This window comes from Neomonachus schauinslandi, chromosome 9, assembly GCF_002201575.2.
Source record: "Neomonachus schauinslandi chromosome 9, ASM220157v2, whole genome shotgun sequence".
In the NCBI taxonomy this organism is placed as follows: domain Eukaryota; kingdom Metazoa; phylum Chordata; class Mammalia; order Carnivora; family Phocidae; genus Neomonachus; species Neomonachus schauinslandi.
In genome coordinates this window covers 21,261,047-21,280,195 of record NC_058411.1, presented here as the reverse complement: position 1 = coordinate 21,280,195, position 19,149 = coordinate 21,261,047, and the positions used below count along the sequence as shown (strand labels likewise).

At 37.4% G+C, this 19,149-nt stretch overlaps 2 protein-coding genes across 2 annotated transcripts in view; one reads left to right on the top strand and one right to left on the bottom strand.

The window, feature by feature from the left end:
• Positions 1-2,710, bottom strand: part of CEP128 (centrosomal protein 128) — a 375,030-nt gene extending 372,320 nt beyond the window's left edge. Inside the window, exons 1-2 of the mRNA XM_021679614.1 lie at positions 2,555-2,710; positions 781-867 (exon numbers count right to left, since the gene is read on the bottom strand). Coding sequence (XP_021535289.1) covers positions 781-867; positions 2,555-2,701 — 234 coding nt within the window. The 5' untranslated portion in view covers positions 2,702-2,710. The remainder of the gene's footprint in view (positions 1-780; positions 868-2,554) is intronic.
• A 15,365-nt stretch (positions 2,711-18,075) lies between these two features.
• LOC110571488 (60S ribosomal protein L12-like) lies at positions 18,076-18,468 on the top strand. The gene has a single exon (XM_044917876.1). It carries the CDS (start codon positions 18,076-18,078, stop codon positions 18,466-18,468), a length of 393 nt encoding a protein of 130 aa, XP_044773811.1.
• Positions 18,469-19,149: the final 681 nt, after the last annotated feature.

The window sequence follows — 19,149 nt, the reverse complement described above, 5'->3', positions numbered from 1 at the left end:
TTCTACGTACTTATAACTCAGATGGAAATGAAATACCTGTTGAGTTTATTTACTTCCCATATACAAAACCACACCCCAGAGTTCAGCATTCTTCAACTCTAGGCCTACCACAGAGGCTTAATGCCACAGAATACATTTTGTGTTTTAAATGTTTATCTATATAGAAGTTTACCTAATACCATTTCCCAATTTCTCCAAAGGAAATCTGCTACCATAATTAACCATTTAGTATTCAGCATTAGAAAGTAGGTTTGTGCCTACTAGCTAATATTGCTTAAGTTTTCACTAATAAATTAAAAAGCAAAAAATTAATTCTCACTATTAATAAAGTATTTATAGGTATACATGCATAGAAAATGTTCAGAAAGATATACAAGAAACTGTCAAATTGTTGCCTCTTTGGAGTGGAACTAAGAAGGGCTAAGAGAGGTTTTATAATTTATTTAAACAATGAACACATATTACTTTAAAATAAACCATCCATAAAATTCTTAACTCCCATGAGGGGTAACAGTGGCCCAAATTTAGTAAGTCTCAGTTTAACTAATGTCCTGAATTCTTCCTCCTCTGACTTTAAACTTTCAAATTCAATAGAATCTAATCTATATAAGCTAGCTGGCAATCCATTTGACAAGCTAACCTACTAAAAAATAGTAAAGTAATATAAAAGCTAAAGCTGTTCACAATGGTTCTATCCTTTATCTCACCTCCCTACTTCTCAACAACTGATTTCCAAAAAGGTAGGTAAGAAAAAATGCAAACATATGTAAACATTCTCACATGTTCTATAGCACCCGCCTGTCCATTACTATAGTCTCGATAGTGTCCAAGCATCTGGTCTACTTGTCGCAGGTTCTGACTGGTGTCCTTAAAAAAGAAAATGGATTTTATTAATTGTTCCAGTGTTTTTCTCAGCCTTAGCAGTATGTCAAATAGCTAAGACAACCATTTGCAAAAAGTACAATTTATATCATACTTAAGTTGGATATTAATATACTTTATAAATCAAATAAATATTAAAACCACTGAGAGAGAAACCCAAATCCATCCACAATTTACTGAAGCACACAATTTAAATCCTTATCCAAGGTTCCATAATCAGTTGGCAACAAAAAGACTCTTCATTATTAATTCGTGCACCTCAACTAATTCACACCTTTTTTATAGAAAAGGAATCCTGAGAGAACAAACCTAGTAGACTATGTGTAAGAGAAGCAAATCATTAGGATCAATGTTATTTCAAATATAACTTCACCTCAGAACTTGATTAGGAAAAAAGAAAAAAAAAAAAAAGGATCCTTTAAACCTTTAGCTATAAACAACAAATTTAGTTCTAATCACAAGAAAAAGGGTTTCTACCCAAATGTACCAGATTTTACCTGAAAGATTAATGAAGGCATTTCTTTCAAAAATATATACTTACTGATGTGTCTCACTGGTGGGCAAGTATAAGGATCTGTACTCTAAAAATCCAATGGTATGCTAGTTTACATAAGCTTAAAAAGAAAGACTTCATGAGTTTTAAGTCAAATTATGGCCTCTCCAACATAAATTAGCCTCTTCTTACCTAAGCATACTAATCCAAAGCAATTTGCTTATCCAGGCAAAGCAAAAATAAGAGATTAACAGGTAGGGAAAAAAAACTCTTTTCTTTTGCCCAGGTTGGTTGTGTTACCCTTCCCCCACCTCTTTTCCCAAGTCCTTTCTATGGAGAGGATATAAACTGCCTCCATTCAAAATTCCAAAGGCAGTCAAAAATTAGCCTCTGAATAAAAATGACATCTCAGTATTGTTCATCCATGAATAATCTGCCTAGCCAAAATATGAGCAACTTCTCTAAGGGCACATGGCCACAAGAAACTAATCTGTGGTAATTCCTACTCCTTTCACTCCCACACATTTTATTTGGACATACTGCCTTATCCCAAAACACTTCCACAACCTATCATAAATTTCAAATATCTTTACTGACTGTGTTAGGCAGAATAATGGCCCCCAAAGATGCCCAAGTCCTAATCCTTAACTTGTGTATATGTAACCTTACGTGCCAAAGGGATTTTGTATATAAGATATGTATCTCAAGTTAAGGACCTTGAGACAGGGTGATTATCGTGGATTACTGGGTGAACCCAAGGTAATCACAAGTGTCCTTAAAAGTAGAAGAGGTAAGAAGAGTAGACAGAGTGATGGGACGTGAGAAGGACTCAACCCACCCTTGCTGGCTCTGAAGATGAAGGAAGAGGGCCTCAAGAAATGTGGGCAGTCTTTGAAAGCTAGGAAAGGCAAAGGAACAGACATTCCCCTAGGGTTTCCAGAAAGGAATGCAGCCCTACTGAACCCTGATTTTGGTCCAATAAGACCAGTGTCAGGTTTTGATGTACAGAACTATAAAAAATAACTTTGCTATTTTAATTATTAATTATAATTACTTATATAGTTAGTTTTGTGGTAATTTGTTACAGCAGTAAAAAAAAAAAAACTAATATGCTGACCAAAACTATTTCTCAGCCTAAACTATTTAAAATCTACTAAATGCAACCATAGTTTAACTAACCTGTAAAGTACTCGTTATAGTGTTGACCTTCTTGGTGACACCTACTGTAGGACGACTTAGAGATTCCCTGTATGTTGACCTGGCAGTCCATCGACTCAATCGATCACGAGAGCGAAAGTGGTCTGAATCGCTGGAAGATTCTGCCATTGATGTACACAATCCTTAAAATGAAGCCAAGTCAAGGTCAATCAAATAGTAAAGAGCATGGAAATATGAGATTAACCATTTGCATTTTGATCTTTTTAAGTATTACATTAGTCCCTTGGCATATCATAATTTCTAAACATGTAGGTTGAAAACACAAGTCAATTCCCCATGTAATTCTCTTTCCTTTGTTTTTTCTGCTATAAGAGAGCAATTCCTCAGATATGATTTTAGTCATGGTTACAAATAATAATAATCCCTTAATTTTGTGCAATGCTCCGAAATTTTAAAAGCACTCTCACGTATAGTATCTCACCTAATCTTACTAACAACGCTGCAAGGTAGAAGGGACAGGTAGATTGGCATCTCTACAATTGAAAAAAAGTTATTCTTTAAGCTAGGACCTGCAGGTCTCAATATTGGTCTGAAGTCCATTCCACCAAGCTATAAGAATATGTGTGTCTTTAAACAAAAATACAACACTCACAGAATGGACCTAAAAAAAAGAGAACCCCATTCAGTGTATAGTGAACACTCTCATGCACCTTACTTTTTTTAAGATTTTACTTTTAAGTAATCTCTACACCCAATGCGGGGCTTGAACTCACAACCCTGAGATCAAGAGTCCCATGCTCTACAAACTGAGCCAGCCAGGCGCCCCCCATGCACCCTAATTTAAAATACAAAATTAAACAAATGCTATAACAGAGATACAAATTCCATAGTAACAAATATGTGAGAAGATGGCATCTTGAACATCTCCACCAAAACAGAAAGCCAAACATCCTTAGTTTCATCAGTAGAAAATTCTCTAAATATGCTTTCTCCCCATCCTTACCTCAATATTTGACTTAATGCAAAAGAAAGTTATTTCATGCAAGACAACCTCAAAAGTTTCAGAGAATCTTTTATGGAATTTGAAGAAAAAAAATATATTTGGAACAGAAAGTCATCAGAGAACGCTCATTGATCAAAAGTGGAAGTTTACAGAGTATTCCAATTTCATTTTTTGCTTAATGGAGGCTTAACAATCTTTAACATTGTTATAATCTTCCTAAAATCTATATGGCCATTTTTTCTGGCTTATTATATACCGTGTGATGAAAAATTTCATTAATGATCTAGAATATTCTGGACTTTTTGGATCTTTATTCTCAGTATATCTGGGAAGTACATGACCATACATCTAAAACAAAAATAAAGGGAACCTGCTAAATATAAATAGATCCTAGAGCAATTCATGAAAGCAGTTATGTTTTTAAAACGTTAGATAAAATAAAACTAAATAAAAAGATAAACAAGCAAGGACCTTTGCTGTAAGTTTAGGGTTTTTTTGGTTTTTTGGGGTTTTTTTTTAAGTGAAATACAGTCTGTCTGTGTAACATCAGAGAAAGAATCAACAGAACATCCAACTTCTGACAGCAGAGAAAGGGCCAGAGATTACGCTGTCAGACTCCTGTCTATCCCCTGTGCAGGTCTCTCAACCCCCTGCTGCACCTATCTCCTCTGCTTTGTGCCTCCCATCTCTTGCCCACAAGTCCAAAGGTATATAGAGCCTATAGTGTAGTACCCTCCCACATCAGGAAACACGAACCAGAATTATTTAGCTCTGCTTTTCTTGGATCACAATTGTTTAAGTCCAAAAGAATGTATTTGAGGAGAAATATTAAATATAAAGTTCATCTTTTAAACTTAGGAAACCACTTCCTATGTATATATCTCATAAATTGATACCACATTACCTAAAATTGTTTACTCTAAGTACTTTCCAGCATTCTCCATTAGTGAAAGCAGGAGGAATCAACATTTTCTTGTTGATTAACCATTGCAGTGTAGGGATAGTTCTATTTTCAACTTTTTGAGGAAACTCCATACTGTTTTCTAGAGTGGTTGCACCAGCTTGCATTCCCACCCACAGTATAAGAGGGTTCCCCTTCCTCTGCAATCTTGCCAACATCTGTCGTTTCCTGACTTGTTAATTTTAGCCATTCTGACTGGTGTGATTTCGTGGTGGTTTGATTGCTGTGGGGACGCCTTGCAGTTCTATGTTGAATAAAAGTGATGAGAGTGGACATCCCTGTTGTGTTCCTGACCGTAAGGGAAAAGCTTTCAGTTTTTCCCTGTTGAGGATGATATTTACTGTGAGTTTTTCGTATATGGCTTTTATGATATTGAGGTATGTTCCTTCTATCCCTACACTGCAGAGACTACTCAGTCGACATCAGGGAAAGACAAATCAAAACCACCACCTCCACCAAAAAAAGGCATTCAGATTGGCAAAAAAGAAGTCAAACTCTCACTCTTCACAGATGACATGATACTCCATGTAGAAAACCCCAAAGACTCCACCCCAAAACTGCTAGAACTGATACAGGAATTCAGCAAAATCACAGGATATAAAATCAATGCACAGAAGTCAGTTGCATTTCTATACCCTAATAATGAGACAGAAGAAAGATATAAAGGAATCGACCCCATTTACAATTGCACCAAAAACCGTAAGATACCTAGGGATAAACCTAACCAAAGAAGTAAAGGATCTGTACTCTTAAAAACTACAGAACAGGAGTGCCTGGGTGGCTCAGTCGGTTAAGTATCTGCCTTCAGCTCAGGTCATGATCCCAGGGTCCTGGGATCGAGTCCCGCATCAGGCTCCTTGCTAAGCAGGGAGCCTGCTTCTACCTCTGCCTACTGCTCCCCATGCTGTGCTCTCTGACAATAAAATCTTAAAAAAAAAAAAAACCTATAGAACACTTATGAAAGAAATTGAGGAAGACACAAAGAAGTGGAAAAACATTCCATGCTCATGAACTGGAAGAACAAATATTGTTAAAATGTCTATGCTACCCAAAACAATCTACAAATTCAATGCAATCCCTATCAAAATACCATCAGCATTTTTCATAGAGCTGGAACAAACAATCCTAAAATTTGTATGGAACCAGAAAAGACCCCAAATAGCCAAAGTAATATTGAAAAAGAAAACCAAAGCTGGTGGCATCACAATTCCGGACTTCAAGGTATATTACAAAGCTGCAATCAACAAGACAGTATGGTATTGGCACAAAACAGACACATAGATCAATAGAACAGAATAGAGAGCCCAGAAATGGACCCTCAACTCTATGGTCAACTAATCTTTGACAAAGGAGGAAAGAATGTCCAATGGAAAAAAAGGACAGTCTCTTCAACAAATGGTGCTGGGAAAATTGGACAGCCACATGAAGAATGAAACTAGACCACTTTCTTACACCATACACAAAAATAAACATAAAATGGATGAAAGACAAATGTGAGACAGGAATCCATCAAAATCCTAAAGGAGAACACAGGCAGCAACCTCTTTGACCTTGGCCACAGCAACTTCTTATTAGACATGTCTCCAAAGGCAAGAGAAACAAAGGCAAAAATGAACTATTGGGACTTCATCAAGATAAAAAGGGTTTGCACAGCAAAGGAAACAGTCAACAAAACCAAAAGACAACCGACAGAATGGGAGAAGATATTTGCAAATGTCTTATCAAACTCAACACCAAAAGAACAAATAATCCAATGAAGAAATGGGCAGAAGACACGAACAGGCATTTCTCCAAAGACGATATACAAATGGCCAACAGACACATGAAAAACTACTCAGTCAGCATCAGGGAAAGACAAATCAAAACCACAATGAAACACCACCTCACACCAGTCAGAATGGCTAAAATTAACAAGTCAGGAAACAAAAGATGTTGGCAAGATTGCGGAGGAAGGGGAACCCTCTTACACTGTTGGTGGGAATGCAAGCTGGTGTAACCACTCTAGAAAACAGTATGGAGTTTCCTCAAAAAGTTGAAAATAGAGCTACCCTACGACCCAGCAACTGCACTATCAGGTATTTATCCAAAGGATACAAAGGTAATGATTCAAAGGGGCACATGCACCCCAATGTTTATAGCAGCAATGTCCACAATAGCCAAAATATGGAAAGAGCCCAGATGTCTATCAACAGATGAATGGATAAAGAAGATGTGGTATGTGTGTTCGTGTGTATACATGTGTATACATATATATATATTTGTATATGTATACATATACACATACACACACACACACACACACACATACACACACACTGGAATATTACTCAGACATCAAAAAGACTGAAATCTTGCCATTTGCAATGACATGGATGGAACTAGAGGGTATTATGCTAAGCAAAATAAGTCAGAGAAAGGCAAATACCATATGATTTCGCCCATATGTGGAACTTAAACAAAATAGATGAACATAGAGGAAGGGAAGGAAAAATAAAATAAGATGAAAATTGAGAGGGAGGCAAACCATAAGGGACACTGAACTTAAGGAAACAAACAGGGCTGCTGGAGGGGAGGTGGGTGGAGGTAAGGGATAACTGCGTGATGGGCATTAAGGAGGGCACATGATGTAATGAACACTGGGTGTTATATGCAACTGATGAATCACTAAATGCTACCTTTGAAACGAATTTAAAAAAAAAAAGAAGAAGCCATAAGTGATTCTTTTTTTTTTTTTTTTTTTTTTAAAGATTTTTTTTTTTTCACAGAGACACAGCGAGAGAGGGGAACACAAGCAGGGGGAGTGGGAGACAGAGAAACAGGCTCCCGGCCGAGCAGGGAGCCCGACGCGGGGCTCGATCCCAGGACCCTGGGATCATGACCTGAGCCGAAGGCAGACGCTTAACGCCTGAGCCACCCAGGCGCCCTGCCATAAGTGATTCTTAACAATAGAGAACAAACTGAGGGTTGATGGATGGGGAACGGGCTAGATGGATGATGGGTATTAAAGAGGACACTTGTTGTGATGAGCAATGGGTGTTGTATGTAACTGATGAATCACTGAACTCTACTCCAGAAACCAATATCGCACTGTATGTTACCTAACAAAATTTAAAATATATATAGTTATTATTTCCAATTCTGACATGTGTCCTTCTAATATTTTTAATGAAATATTTAGAACATTTTAAATAAAGTCTTAGTACCTTTCCACCCCACCCTCCACTCAGTAGTATTCCTTCCTCGCATCAGGACAACCACTAGCATGATTTTGTGTTTAACTCTCCAGGCCATATTTTTATACTTTTACCGCAGGTGTATGTTCCTCACAGTCAAGTTCTTAAGAAACACACATTATAATCAGTTGATAAATATTAACAAGTGAAAACATGAGGTATCTGAATTTAACTTTAAAACAGAAAATCTTAGCAGCATTAAATAAAGAACTGAACTAAATTATGTGTAATTGTCACACAATACAAAAAGACCTCTCACTTACCCCTACTAGGGATTACATATTTTTAATAAGAGAAAAATCACACTTTCCAGCATGAATTTCACTGGTACACACACACAAAGTCTTCGGCTATTAATTTCAATTACTCTGAGCAATAAAAGATGTTCAAACTCCTGCATCTGATGGAACTCCTGTAAAGATATCAAGATGTAAGATGAAATCGATCTGAGAATTCTGCATGGCTTTTTTTAATACAAAATAAGAAACATTCAGCAACCATCTAAGCACTTTAATTATACATAAGTGTCATAAATGTTGAAGACATTAAAAAATCCATAATAAAAACAGAAATTAGATTTTCATTGTTGATAAAAACTGAGCACTTTCTCCAACTATTACTGACAACTCACAAAGTCAAACGTGACCCTCAAAGCTAACTGAGAGAGCACCTACCCTAAGTGTCACAACACAGAAGGCAGCTGCGGTGGCAGAGACCCAACCTTATCAAAAGATGCCATGTCTCATCAGCCAACACCACCACTCCCCAGACACAGAGTTGAAGGAGGGAGAGAGAAACAAAAGAGAAAAGAGCAGCTACTAGAATTGGCAAGAAGCTAATGCCAGCCACATAATCAGAACCTGGAGTGAATATAGGGAGATCCATTAAAATAGTTCTGAAGAGCCCCTAATATAACTGACTAAAAAAGAAAAGCACAAAGCAGTAAGTGACAATTACACACACTTTATTCCATTAAGACTGTCTTATTTTAATTACAATTTTAAAAAACTTTTAAAATATCATATATCCTACTATCAGTGGCATTAATGAAAATTGACCAGGCCTCTGAAAACTTCTCCCCAGTGAAACTGTACCCAGAGCACTAGATCTATTCCATGTTGAAAAAAGTTTATTGAGAGTGGTCACATAAGTAAACACTCCGCATGGTTATAAAAAAACTGTTCTACCTAATTAACCTAAAATGTAAATTAAACAATGAGATGCTTTTCTAGCCTATTGACTTGTTTCCTGTTAAATAATAATGTCTATGCTTAGCTAGGTTTTTTTTTTTTTTTTAAGATTTTATTTATTTATTTATTTGAGAGAGAGAGAATGAGAGAGAGCAAGCACATGGGAGGGGGGAGGGTCAGAGGGAGAAGCAGACTCCCTGCCGAGCAGGGAGCCCGATGCGGGACTCGATCCAGGGACTCCAGGATCATGACCTGAGCCGAAGGCAGTCGCTTAACCGACTGAGCCACCCAGGCGCCCTATGCTTAGCCAGGTTTTAAGGGAAAGAGCATTCCTCTACTGTCCTAGTGGGAATGTGTAAATAGATACAAACTTGTCTGGCTATCAGCAAGCAGTATGTATCAAGGGCAGTTTGTACCTATCACCTACTAACTATACTTCCAAAAATTTCCCCTAACAAAATCATCTGAATACATACAGAATTTATATGTAAGGATATATGTAAGGACATATACTGAGAAGTTATAATAGAGGTAAAATAAAAAAAATTTCAAATTATAAAAGAATGGTTAAAATACAGTACCTCTCATGCAATGAAACAGTATACAGATACTAAAAAGTCTGTTTCTGGAGACATTTAATAGCAACACAAGGACAAAACTATGAATTTTGTAATTAACATTATATGTTGTCTATATGTGAATATAAATTATCAGTAAACAAATTTAGGGCGCCTGGGTGGTTCAGTTGGTTAAGCGACTGCCTTCGGCTCGGGTCATGATCCTGGAGTCCCGGGATCGAGTCCCATATCAGGCTCCCCGCTCGGCAGGGAGTCTGCTTCTCCCTCTGACCCTCCTCCCTCTCATGCTCTCTGTCTCTCATTCTCTCTCTTTCAAATAAATAAAATCTTAAAAAAAAAAAAAAATTTATCAGTAAACAAATTTAAAGGAGCAGGAAAAGGCAACAACAAAAGGGTAAGAAAATAAACCAAAAGTATATTTACCATCCATCATTTATAGTCAATTTCTGTGTTTTGAAACATTCCTATCTTTCCTGAATTTTCCACAATGACTGTATAATCGGAAAGAAAAATATAATATATACTTAAAAGAAAGAAAAATATAAACATAACCTTTAGAGGTAACAGATTAATAACAGGATGACAGCCTGGAAGACGTGTTTAAATAAAAGCTGGATTCAGAACTCCCTTTTTCTTGATAGTTGTTTCCTTCTCCCAAGCAACTTTCTTGATCAACTACTCAGTCCCCTGACACCTACCTAAGTGGGGTCATGTCACTAGTCCTCACCAACTGATGAGCTAAAGAAATGGGATCACAATGTCAATGTCTACTGTTGCATTCTGTAGAATACTGGCTGACCAAAGAAACCATTTATCATGAGTTTATGAGCTAAAAAGAGTAATTTTTTTCCTCATGTATGACTCTATCTTTGCAATTTTGCTGAAGGACAGTCATTAAATTCAAAAACGGACTCTCTTAAACATTCTAAATACTGGAACAAACGGAAAAGCTGAAGGACTATGTGGAAGTATACTAATGCGCACTGACAGAGCTTACACAATCAAATTCGGCTTTGGGAAACAAACTAAAAATGGTCTGAGAATGATATTTAATCACAATTACAATCTGAAGCCCAAAGAGAAATTATTAAGACGAGTAGAAAAATAATGTATGCTCAAGAAAAATCTATCATTATGGTTAAAGATTTAAAAGAAGAAAATTCAGTTGGATTAGAACTCTTCCATCATAAGAAATTTAAGTGTGACATTTGTTGACAGAAAAAAGAGTTGCTAAAATTGAAGAATGCCCAAAGAACTCTTTCAAGAACTATTTATTTAAGAACAATTTAAAGAAGCTGAATCACCTAAATCCTGGCTAAAGGTGAGAAAGGCATTTCCTTCAACTGAAGAAAAAGCAGTAAATGTTCTCTGCAGCTTACTACCACTTACTAGTACAATAAAATCTCTCATTGATGAGAAAAACGATAATATTCATGCTGTCTGCTTCTCAGATGCTGAGCTTTTTCCAAAACTCTAGAAAGGACTAAGATGGGTGACCTCGGGTGAAAGTCTCCGGAGTCTTAGAGAAAGCTCTTGGTCTGAAACCAGATGGTACAATTCTTAGAGTAGTTTAGTTAGCTGTTCCCAACACATCAGTATTTAAAGGCATAAATATTGTTGATTCTGTCTTAACGAACCTTATAAAGAAGACAGACAGCCACCAGAGCAAGAAATGAACCCTCATCAATTCACTCCTACTGAGGATCCATCAAAAACAAATGTCCATATGCAAACCTGAACAACGACCAGAGAGTAAAACTGCGTTCAATCCTGTAGGAGGACTGGCGGGGAGTCTTTGCAAACTCAAGTCCACCTCTTTTGTTATTTGACCTAAAGAACCATCAGACTGTCTTCATTATAATGATGCACATTTGTATGTATGAGAGCTATAATTTATTGATTCCAAGTCTCTTTTCCTCAGAGCCAGTTTAAAACAATTAGGATTTGCAAGCTGTTCCATAAAAGATAAGCACCCAGCATCAGGGGTGATATTTCACAAAGGCTGACTAGTACATGTTAAGTAGGTGATTGCTTCTGTGGCCTTCAAGTGCCTCAGCCGTCCCTGTCCAAGGCAACTGTCCTCCATGTTCAAGGTAATGATGTTGATATTTAAGGGTTGGGGGCGGGGGGGAGGTGGGAAGTGGATTTTAAGCTTAATCACTAACCAAGTTCAAATTTTAGAAAGCATTTCTCACTGTTTCAGTAGCTGTAGGACTTGAGAGCTTTATTCTCTCCTTCAAGAGAAAATATTAACAAGCCAGCCAACGTTACCATTATCAGTTGTACCTGTCTTCTTTACACCAGTGCTCCTCTGTAACTTCAAACTCTCAAAAGCTTTTGGTAAGTTAATATAAGATCAAAATTAACAGTATAGTCCATCAGCCAGTTCTCTATTAAGTCAGTAGATAATGTAAGACATAGGAAACAGAATCAAAGAGATGCAATAGATTCATGCATTCATTATTTACTGAACTGCCACCACATTAGAAATGGACGATGAAAGTAAATTAAAAAAAAAAATCACAGTCCTTGATGGGTGAGAAAAAGGCTTATGAAAGTACTATACATGGTGAGCTAAGTAATATAACAAAATGCCAGGGGAGTTGGGTCAGGATCCTTTCACTCATCTGGAAGATGAATAAACATTTGACAGATGACAAGGAAACGGGATCCAGTTAAAAACCATCTGTCTCAAAGGAACTATGGGGCGCCTGGGTGACTCAGTCGGTTAAGCGTTTGACTTTAGCTCAGGTCATGATCCTGGGGTCCTGGGATCGAGCCCCTCGTTGGGCTCCCTGTTCAGCGAGGAATCTGCTTCTCCCTCTCCGTCTGCCCCTCCCCTCCATTCGTGCTCTCTCTCACTCGCTCTGCTGTCAAATAAACAAAAAATATTTTTAAAAAATACTTTTTAAAAAAGTAACTAAAGGTACAAATAAGCAAAGCTCTCACATCCTTTCACCAGGGCGTAAATTTAACTGTCTACAGATATTGGTAAATGTCCCTGGGGCAGGGGCAAGGAAGGGATGGGTTGGTTAAATCATCCCCAGCTAAGAACTTTTTAGAGAATTAACACTTACTTACACACACACACACACACACACACAATCTGATTCTTTATTGTATATTCCACTTATTCCTGTTGCTCCCATGCATCTCCTCTCTCCCCCACACACACTCCCACACTCCTCTATTCAATGGGTGAAGCCAGGCAGGCCTAGCCCCTTGGCTGCGTTTTGCTCCCTTTACTCCAATACCTCTGAGTTCAAGGACAGAGTCACAGGGACCAGTGCGCAGCCAGCAGGAAGCAGGGGTGTTTCCGGAAAAGGCCATGCAGCATACAAAATGACTGCTTACTCAGACATGGAGGAAAAAAACTAGTAGCTGCTCAGATAATTATATACGTACCAACTGATAAAAATCAGGGCTGTTTTAAAAGAAAATAAAGTTACTTAATAACCCCCTCCCTGTCTCACAATCAGAATGCTATAGATATTTTAGATTTATACACCCACACACTTCTAAAATAAATGAAGTTTACAAAATTAAATAGAAAGTAAAACATGTCAAGACAAAAACAACAAATGAACACTCGAGGAAAAAAACAGAAAAAGGATGCTAAAAAACCCAAGATGGATTTGTTATTTGTAATTAAACCCTAGATTTGCACTCTTGCATTTATTTGCCAACCAAAAAAAACACATATTACAATATTCCCAAAATAGCTGATAAGAATGAAGTACTCTTGGGGTACAGATGACCTCTATTAACTGTCCAAACTGCTTCAGACTGGGCAAGATATCAGCATGGACAAAGATGGTGCTAGCATCCAAGTTTCTGACACCATTTTGTTTAAATTGGAGGATGAAAACTGGAAGACTACATACCAAATCCAGGCAACCAACATGTACTTAAAAATAACACTCACTGTGTTACTTTAAAGCTTTAATTTGAAAACAAAGATTTCACATAAAAATTTCAATTTCAGGGGCGCCTGGGTGGCTCAGATGGTTAAGCGTCTGCCTTCGGCTCAGGTCACGATCCCAGGGTCCTGGGATCGAGTCCCGCATCGGGCTCCCTGCTAGGCGGGGAGCCTGCTTCTCTCCCTCTGCCTCTCTCTCTTTCATGGATAAATAAATTAAAAAAATTTTTTTTAAAAATTTCAATTTCCAACTTCTCTTTAAAAAATCCAGAGATCTGGCAATACTGGGGGTGAATTTTTCCATGGCAACATGGACATAATACCTATAGTACCTGCCCTAGAGTCAGGCACATACCTTCTTGTTTTCCCCAGTCCCCACTGGACCTGCTTCACACGGTGAATTGCCTGATTGGCCCCACTTACCAATTGAGCCTGCAACTTTATTTTAGATAAAGAACCAAGACAAAGGAAGTTTACCAGTCTCCTTCCCCAGTTAAAAATGAGCAAGTCAATCATGAAGAATGAATCAAGGTTAAATGCTCAAAAAACAATGCTTTCCTCTATAGACAAGAAGGAAAAATGGATAATATAACTCTGATATTAGCCATCCCTATAGACTATAAAACCAGAAAGATATGCTACTACTGAGCAGAAGAACTAAAACTACTTAGAATGTTTTCCCACTTAGAATGCTTCCCTATTGTATAGATCAGAAAGTACTTTCAGAACGAAAGTGTACTACAATGCATAATCCGGCTCTCATTCTTCACCCCTCCCTACATACACTGCCTTCCTACCATAGATGGAGTTACCTGCCCATGGAGTTACCAGCCCAGGTCCAAGCAAGGGTTTGAAATGAGATTATGCACTGGAACTTGCTCTCCTGCAACTCTCCCATCACCATGAGGATGTGCCCAGGCTATGCTGTTGGATGGCATGGGATCCATGGTTGCCAAGTGGCTTCCAGCTTAGATCAGTAGATCAGCCAGCTGAACACAGACAAATCAGTCTAGGAATGATAAGCAGACAGCTTAGCTAACCCATCACACAAGCAATAACCATGTATTGTTTTATGCCTCCAAGGTTTGATTTGTTATGCAGCAAAAGCTAACTGAAAAAATATAGTTTATTAATAAATCATTTAATTTGGTTCAGAAGATGGTTAATTTCCTGAAGTTTGCTCTCAAGCCTACACTCCCTGAGAAAACAGGTTGGTTTCAGGCTGGTGGAAGGAAGAAAGGACAGATTCAAATTCAAAATAAGCATACGCAGTCGATAAAACAAGTGAAAGTCTAGCAGTTTTTGAGAAAAAAAATCTAAACAATCATAAATAGGCAGTTGGGGATATCTGTTCTCTGTATAACATTAAGTTTTTTTAAAGAAACAAGCAATTTCTTAAGTATATTATGAAATACACTTGTTCTCTTCCTCCTTGTTTTTAAAGTATAAAAAGAGGGACACCTGGGTGGCTCAGTCAATTAAGCGACTGCCTTCGGCTCAGGTCATGATCCCAGGGTCCTGGGATTGAGTCCTGCATCGGGCTCCCTGCTCAGCAGGAGCCTGCTTCTCTCTCTGCCTGTTTCTGCCTGCCGCTCCCCCCTGCTTGTGCTCTCTGACAAATAAAATCTTTAAAAAATAATAAAAAAGTATAAAAAAGAAACTCCTCTTGACTTTCCTAGTGAACAAAACACTAAGAATTTTAAGAAAACAGTTACGTACGTAACTAATGAATCACTGAACACTACATCAAAAACTAATGATGTACTATACAGTGGCTAACTGAACATAATAAAAAAATAAGAAAATATTTTATTGCTATTTATACCTTAAATCTGCATATTGCTTTATGGATTACAAAGCATTTTCCCTAGCCTTCTCTCTTTTGATCCAGTAAAGTTGGTACAATTACAACCCTTTACTTTTGCTGAAGAAAAACAAAGCTTTGAGTAAAATACTCGTCTGTGATGACTCTGCTAAAAAGATGCAATAACAGAGGTGGAACCCACATCTTCTGCCTCTAAGCTAGTGCTTTTTCCACTTCATTCTATACATAAAAGAATTATGTAAATTCCAAATACACTGCCCAATCACTGAAATGTTTTCTTTGTCCTCCCCTACTATATTTCTTATGATCCACCCTCCCCCTCCAAGAAATGCATTTAGGGCCAGAATATTCCATATGCACTTGTTTAAAGGTTTATATGATGAATATAAGATAATAAAGTATTAAAAACTTAAATGTGCTATAAATCCAACTTACTACAGCTATTTTAAGACATCTCTTAAATAATCCTTTCTCTTGTTAAGAATATTTACAACCCAAAAAAAAAAACAACAACAACAAAAAAAGTAAGAATATTTACAACCCATTTCAGGCCGAAAAGTGTCCCTATTTTTCAGAAACCATATCCTAAAACCTTAAACTTTAAAAAAAGGTATTCTCCTCATGATGTATACATATTTCCTCTTTCTCTTTTCCACCACTCTCAATACCCATATTTCTTTCTTGCCCCATCCTTCTTTTACTTTATATCTTTAGATCTTTCCTTTAACTCTTTTATAATAAAAAACTGGAATATATTTTTATTGTACTTACGGATATGTTTATTCAAGAGTTTGGCATTTATTCTTATTTTTAGAAGTGGATAAACAGAATGATTTGTATATTCTTTCCAAAATATAAAAAAGAAAACCACTTATAAAATTTATTTTAAAAAGGTCGTTGGAGCTCTTAAGTTTGACTTGTACCATGAGCTGTTTCTGGGAATGTTTTTAAATGTTTGAATAAAAATTTTAAAACCTATAGGGTTAGAAAGGAATCCAATTATAATGAAATGCACTACAATATCATTTGAAACCAATTACATTTAAAAATTAAATTACTGGGAGTATATGTAAGTAGACCCTGGTTAAAAACCTATTTCAAAAACCTTCAAAAAACAAAAGTTGAAATAATATTAATGGCCGAATAACTAAGACTTTCACATAACAGATTATCGTACAACAATAACCCTACAAAGTAAGTACTATTGTCATCCCAACATATACATAAAGGGCTTAAAGAAGCTAAGTACAAGTGTCCAAGGTTATACAGCTCCCAAGTGGCACAGCCGAGTCTTGAACCTTTCTCCCACCTTCCTATTTACCCCTTCTCATCACCACTGGCACCACTCATCATTCAGGACCTTTCTCAACTCAGTCCTAGCCACCAACATGGTTTCTCTGTGAGTCTCTTCCTAGCCATTCCAACTTTCATGGACACTCCACTGCCCATGTAAGATTGAGTCTAAGTTCTTGAATCAGGAGTTCAAGACCCCCAGCTAGTCGCCCTCCCCTCCAGCAAAAGAACCAGAGAAAACCGAAGGCCTGCATTCAGCTGTTATGATCCCGGCTATTCTCCCATCACTTCCCTCCCTCCCTCCCTCCCTAACATCATTAGTTCTGTCTAGAACATCTTCCGCTGGGTACTATTGCCACTTACTGAAATTCCACTCATCGTTCCAGGCATAGCACAAATAATACAATCTCTGTGAAGCCATCTCCAGCCAGAAGTGATCTTGCCTCCCTCTGCTTCTTTTATCTCTACAATCATAGCAAGACATTTATTAAACATGTCCTTAAAATGTAATTATTCGTGCTATGGAATTTTTTTTTTTTTCAATTCCTCAAACATGGCATACTCATTTCACTGCAGGATTCATAGCCTAGAACTTTCCTTTCTCTCCTTTTCCCTTAGCTAACTCTTACTTTTTCCTTCAAATCTCAATTTACAGGAAACTTCCCTTAAAAAGCTTTCCTTCACTGCCCTCACCCAACTCTGGGTCAAGTGCCCATAGTGGTTACTACCTCATCACAGCCGAGAGATTGCTAACTGGCTGTTTACTTGTCTGTTTCCTCAGGAGACTCTAAATTTCATCAGAGACTCCATTTATTTTGTTCATGGCTGTGTTCCAATACCTTGCATAGTGCTGGGCATGTAGTTGGAACATTTTTAAATGAATTTACAATTAAATTTTCTTTATTATCCTGTCTGATTAATCCAGAGACAAATTTCAAAGAACAGGACTTTGCAAATAGCATGTACTAATTAAATAACTGCTGCATGAAATAATTCTAGTGGTAAATGGCCTAGATTAATTATCTTAAGCCTTCAAACAATATGGATTGAACTGAAAAACAGTGTAAATATGAATACTTGATAATATGTCTATTTAGAGTAAACAAGGATAAACATTTCAAATTGGCTTGAACACATGTGTTAGAACTTATAACTGAATCAAACCTAGAGGATTTCCTTGACTTGCTACAAATCACTTTAATTTATCATTGTCATTTGCAGCTACCTGCATTCCTCAATTATTATTTATCTGCACTATGGAGCTCTAAACTCCCAATTACTTGGGCTCTTTATCATCTGGGTCCATTCTCAGTACTGCTTCGATGTACCAATTGCTGCTCACAGGAAAACCCATTTTGCCATTTTAAAGCCTTCACTCTCCCACCACCAAGCATTTTTTTTTTTCTTTCTATGATCTATAAAATTTGCCTATCTCTTCTTCCTTTAAGGAAGCTTTTGGTGTTTGGCTCAGAGGAGGCCAAGGTGCAACTGCCTTCATTCATCCCAAATCCGAGTTCACCCAACACCAGCCATTTCCACTATGCCACCTAAGTTCGGCCCGAACAAGATCAAAGTCGTATACCTGATGTGCACTGGTGGGAGAGTCGATGCCATGTCTGCCCTGGCCCTGAAGATCAGCCCCCTGGGTCTGACTGTAGTACCTTCTGCCTCTGCCCTGATTATCAGAACCCTCAAGGAATCACCAAGGGACAGAAAGAAGCAGAAAAACATTAAGCACAGTGGAAATATCACTTTTGATGAGATTGTCAACATTGCCCAACAGATGTGTCATGGATCTTTAGCCAGAGAACTCTCTGGAACCATTAAAGAGATCCTGGGGATTGTCCAATTTATGAGCTGCAATGCTGATGGCTGGCACCCTCATGACATCATAGATGACATCAACAGGCGGTGCAGTGGAATGCCCAGCTAGTTAAGAACTACAAAGGAAAATATTTCAATAATGAATCATTTGACAACCAACCAACCTACCAACCAAATAAATAAATAAATACTAATCATAGGTCACTTCTTCAATGATCTCTCTCTTCATTCAGAAAAGCCTAGTTCAGGCTTACTTTAATTCACTCCTCCATTCATCTCTAAGCTCATTCATCCATGAGTACTCATTCATTCATTCATTCATGAACACTTATATGGCAAATCTGATGCATAGGGTAGACTCTAAATGTTCATCAGCTAGCTGGATTCATGTAACCACAAATACTCCCATCTCCCAAACACTCCAAGCACCAGCATTGTACAGATCTACATTAAGAGTTATAAGAATTTCAGGGAGGTGTACGTATCTGAGAAAGGCCTGATTAGTCTCTTAGGATCATTCGTAACCATTAATAACAAGACACCAGAAACAAGGTTAAAAATCTAAAGGACAAACTCAAATATATTTGCAATATATGAGAATGAAGGGATTAATCATCTCTTTTAAAAAATAGAAAAAAAAAAAACAACAGTGCAGTAGTAAAGGATACAAAAGGATATGTAAACAGGCTATTCACAGAGTGCATACAGCCCTAACATATAACATAGTTTATTTCACTAATAATTGCAAATTAAAATGATAAAATAAAATCATATTCTTGTTTCTCTGTTT

Coding starts and splice junctions, on each gene's coding strand:
- LOC110571488 (XM_044917876.1), top strand. CDS start 18,076: ATGCCACCTAAGTTCGGCCCGAACAAGATCAAAGTCGTATACCTGATG.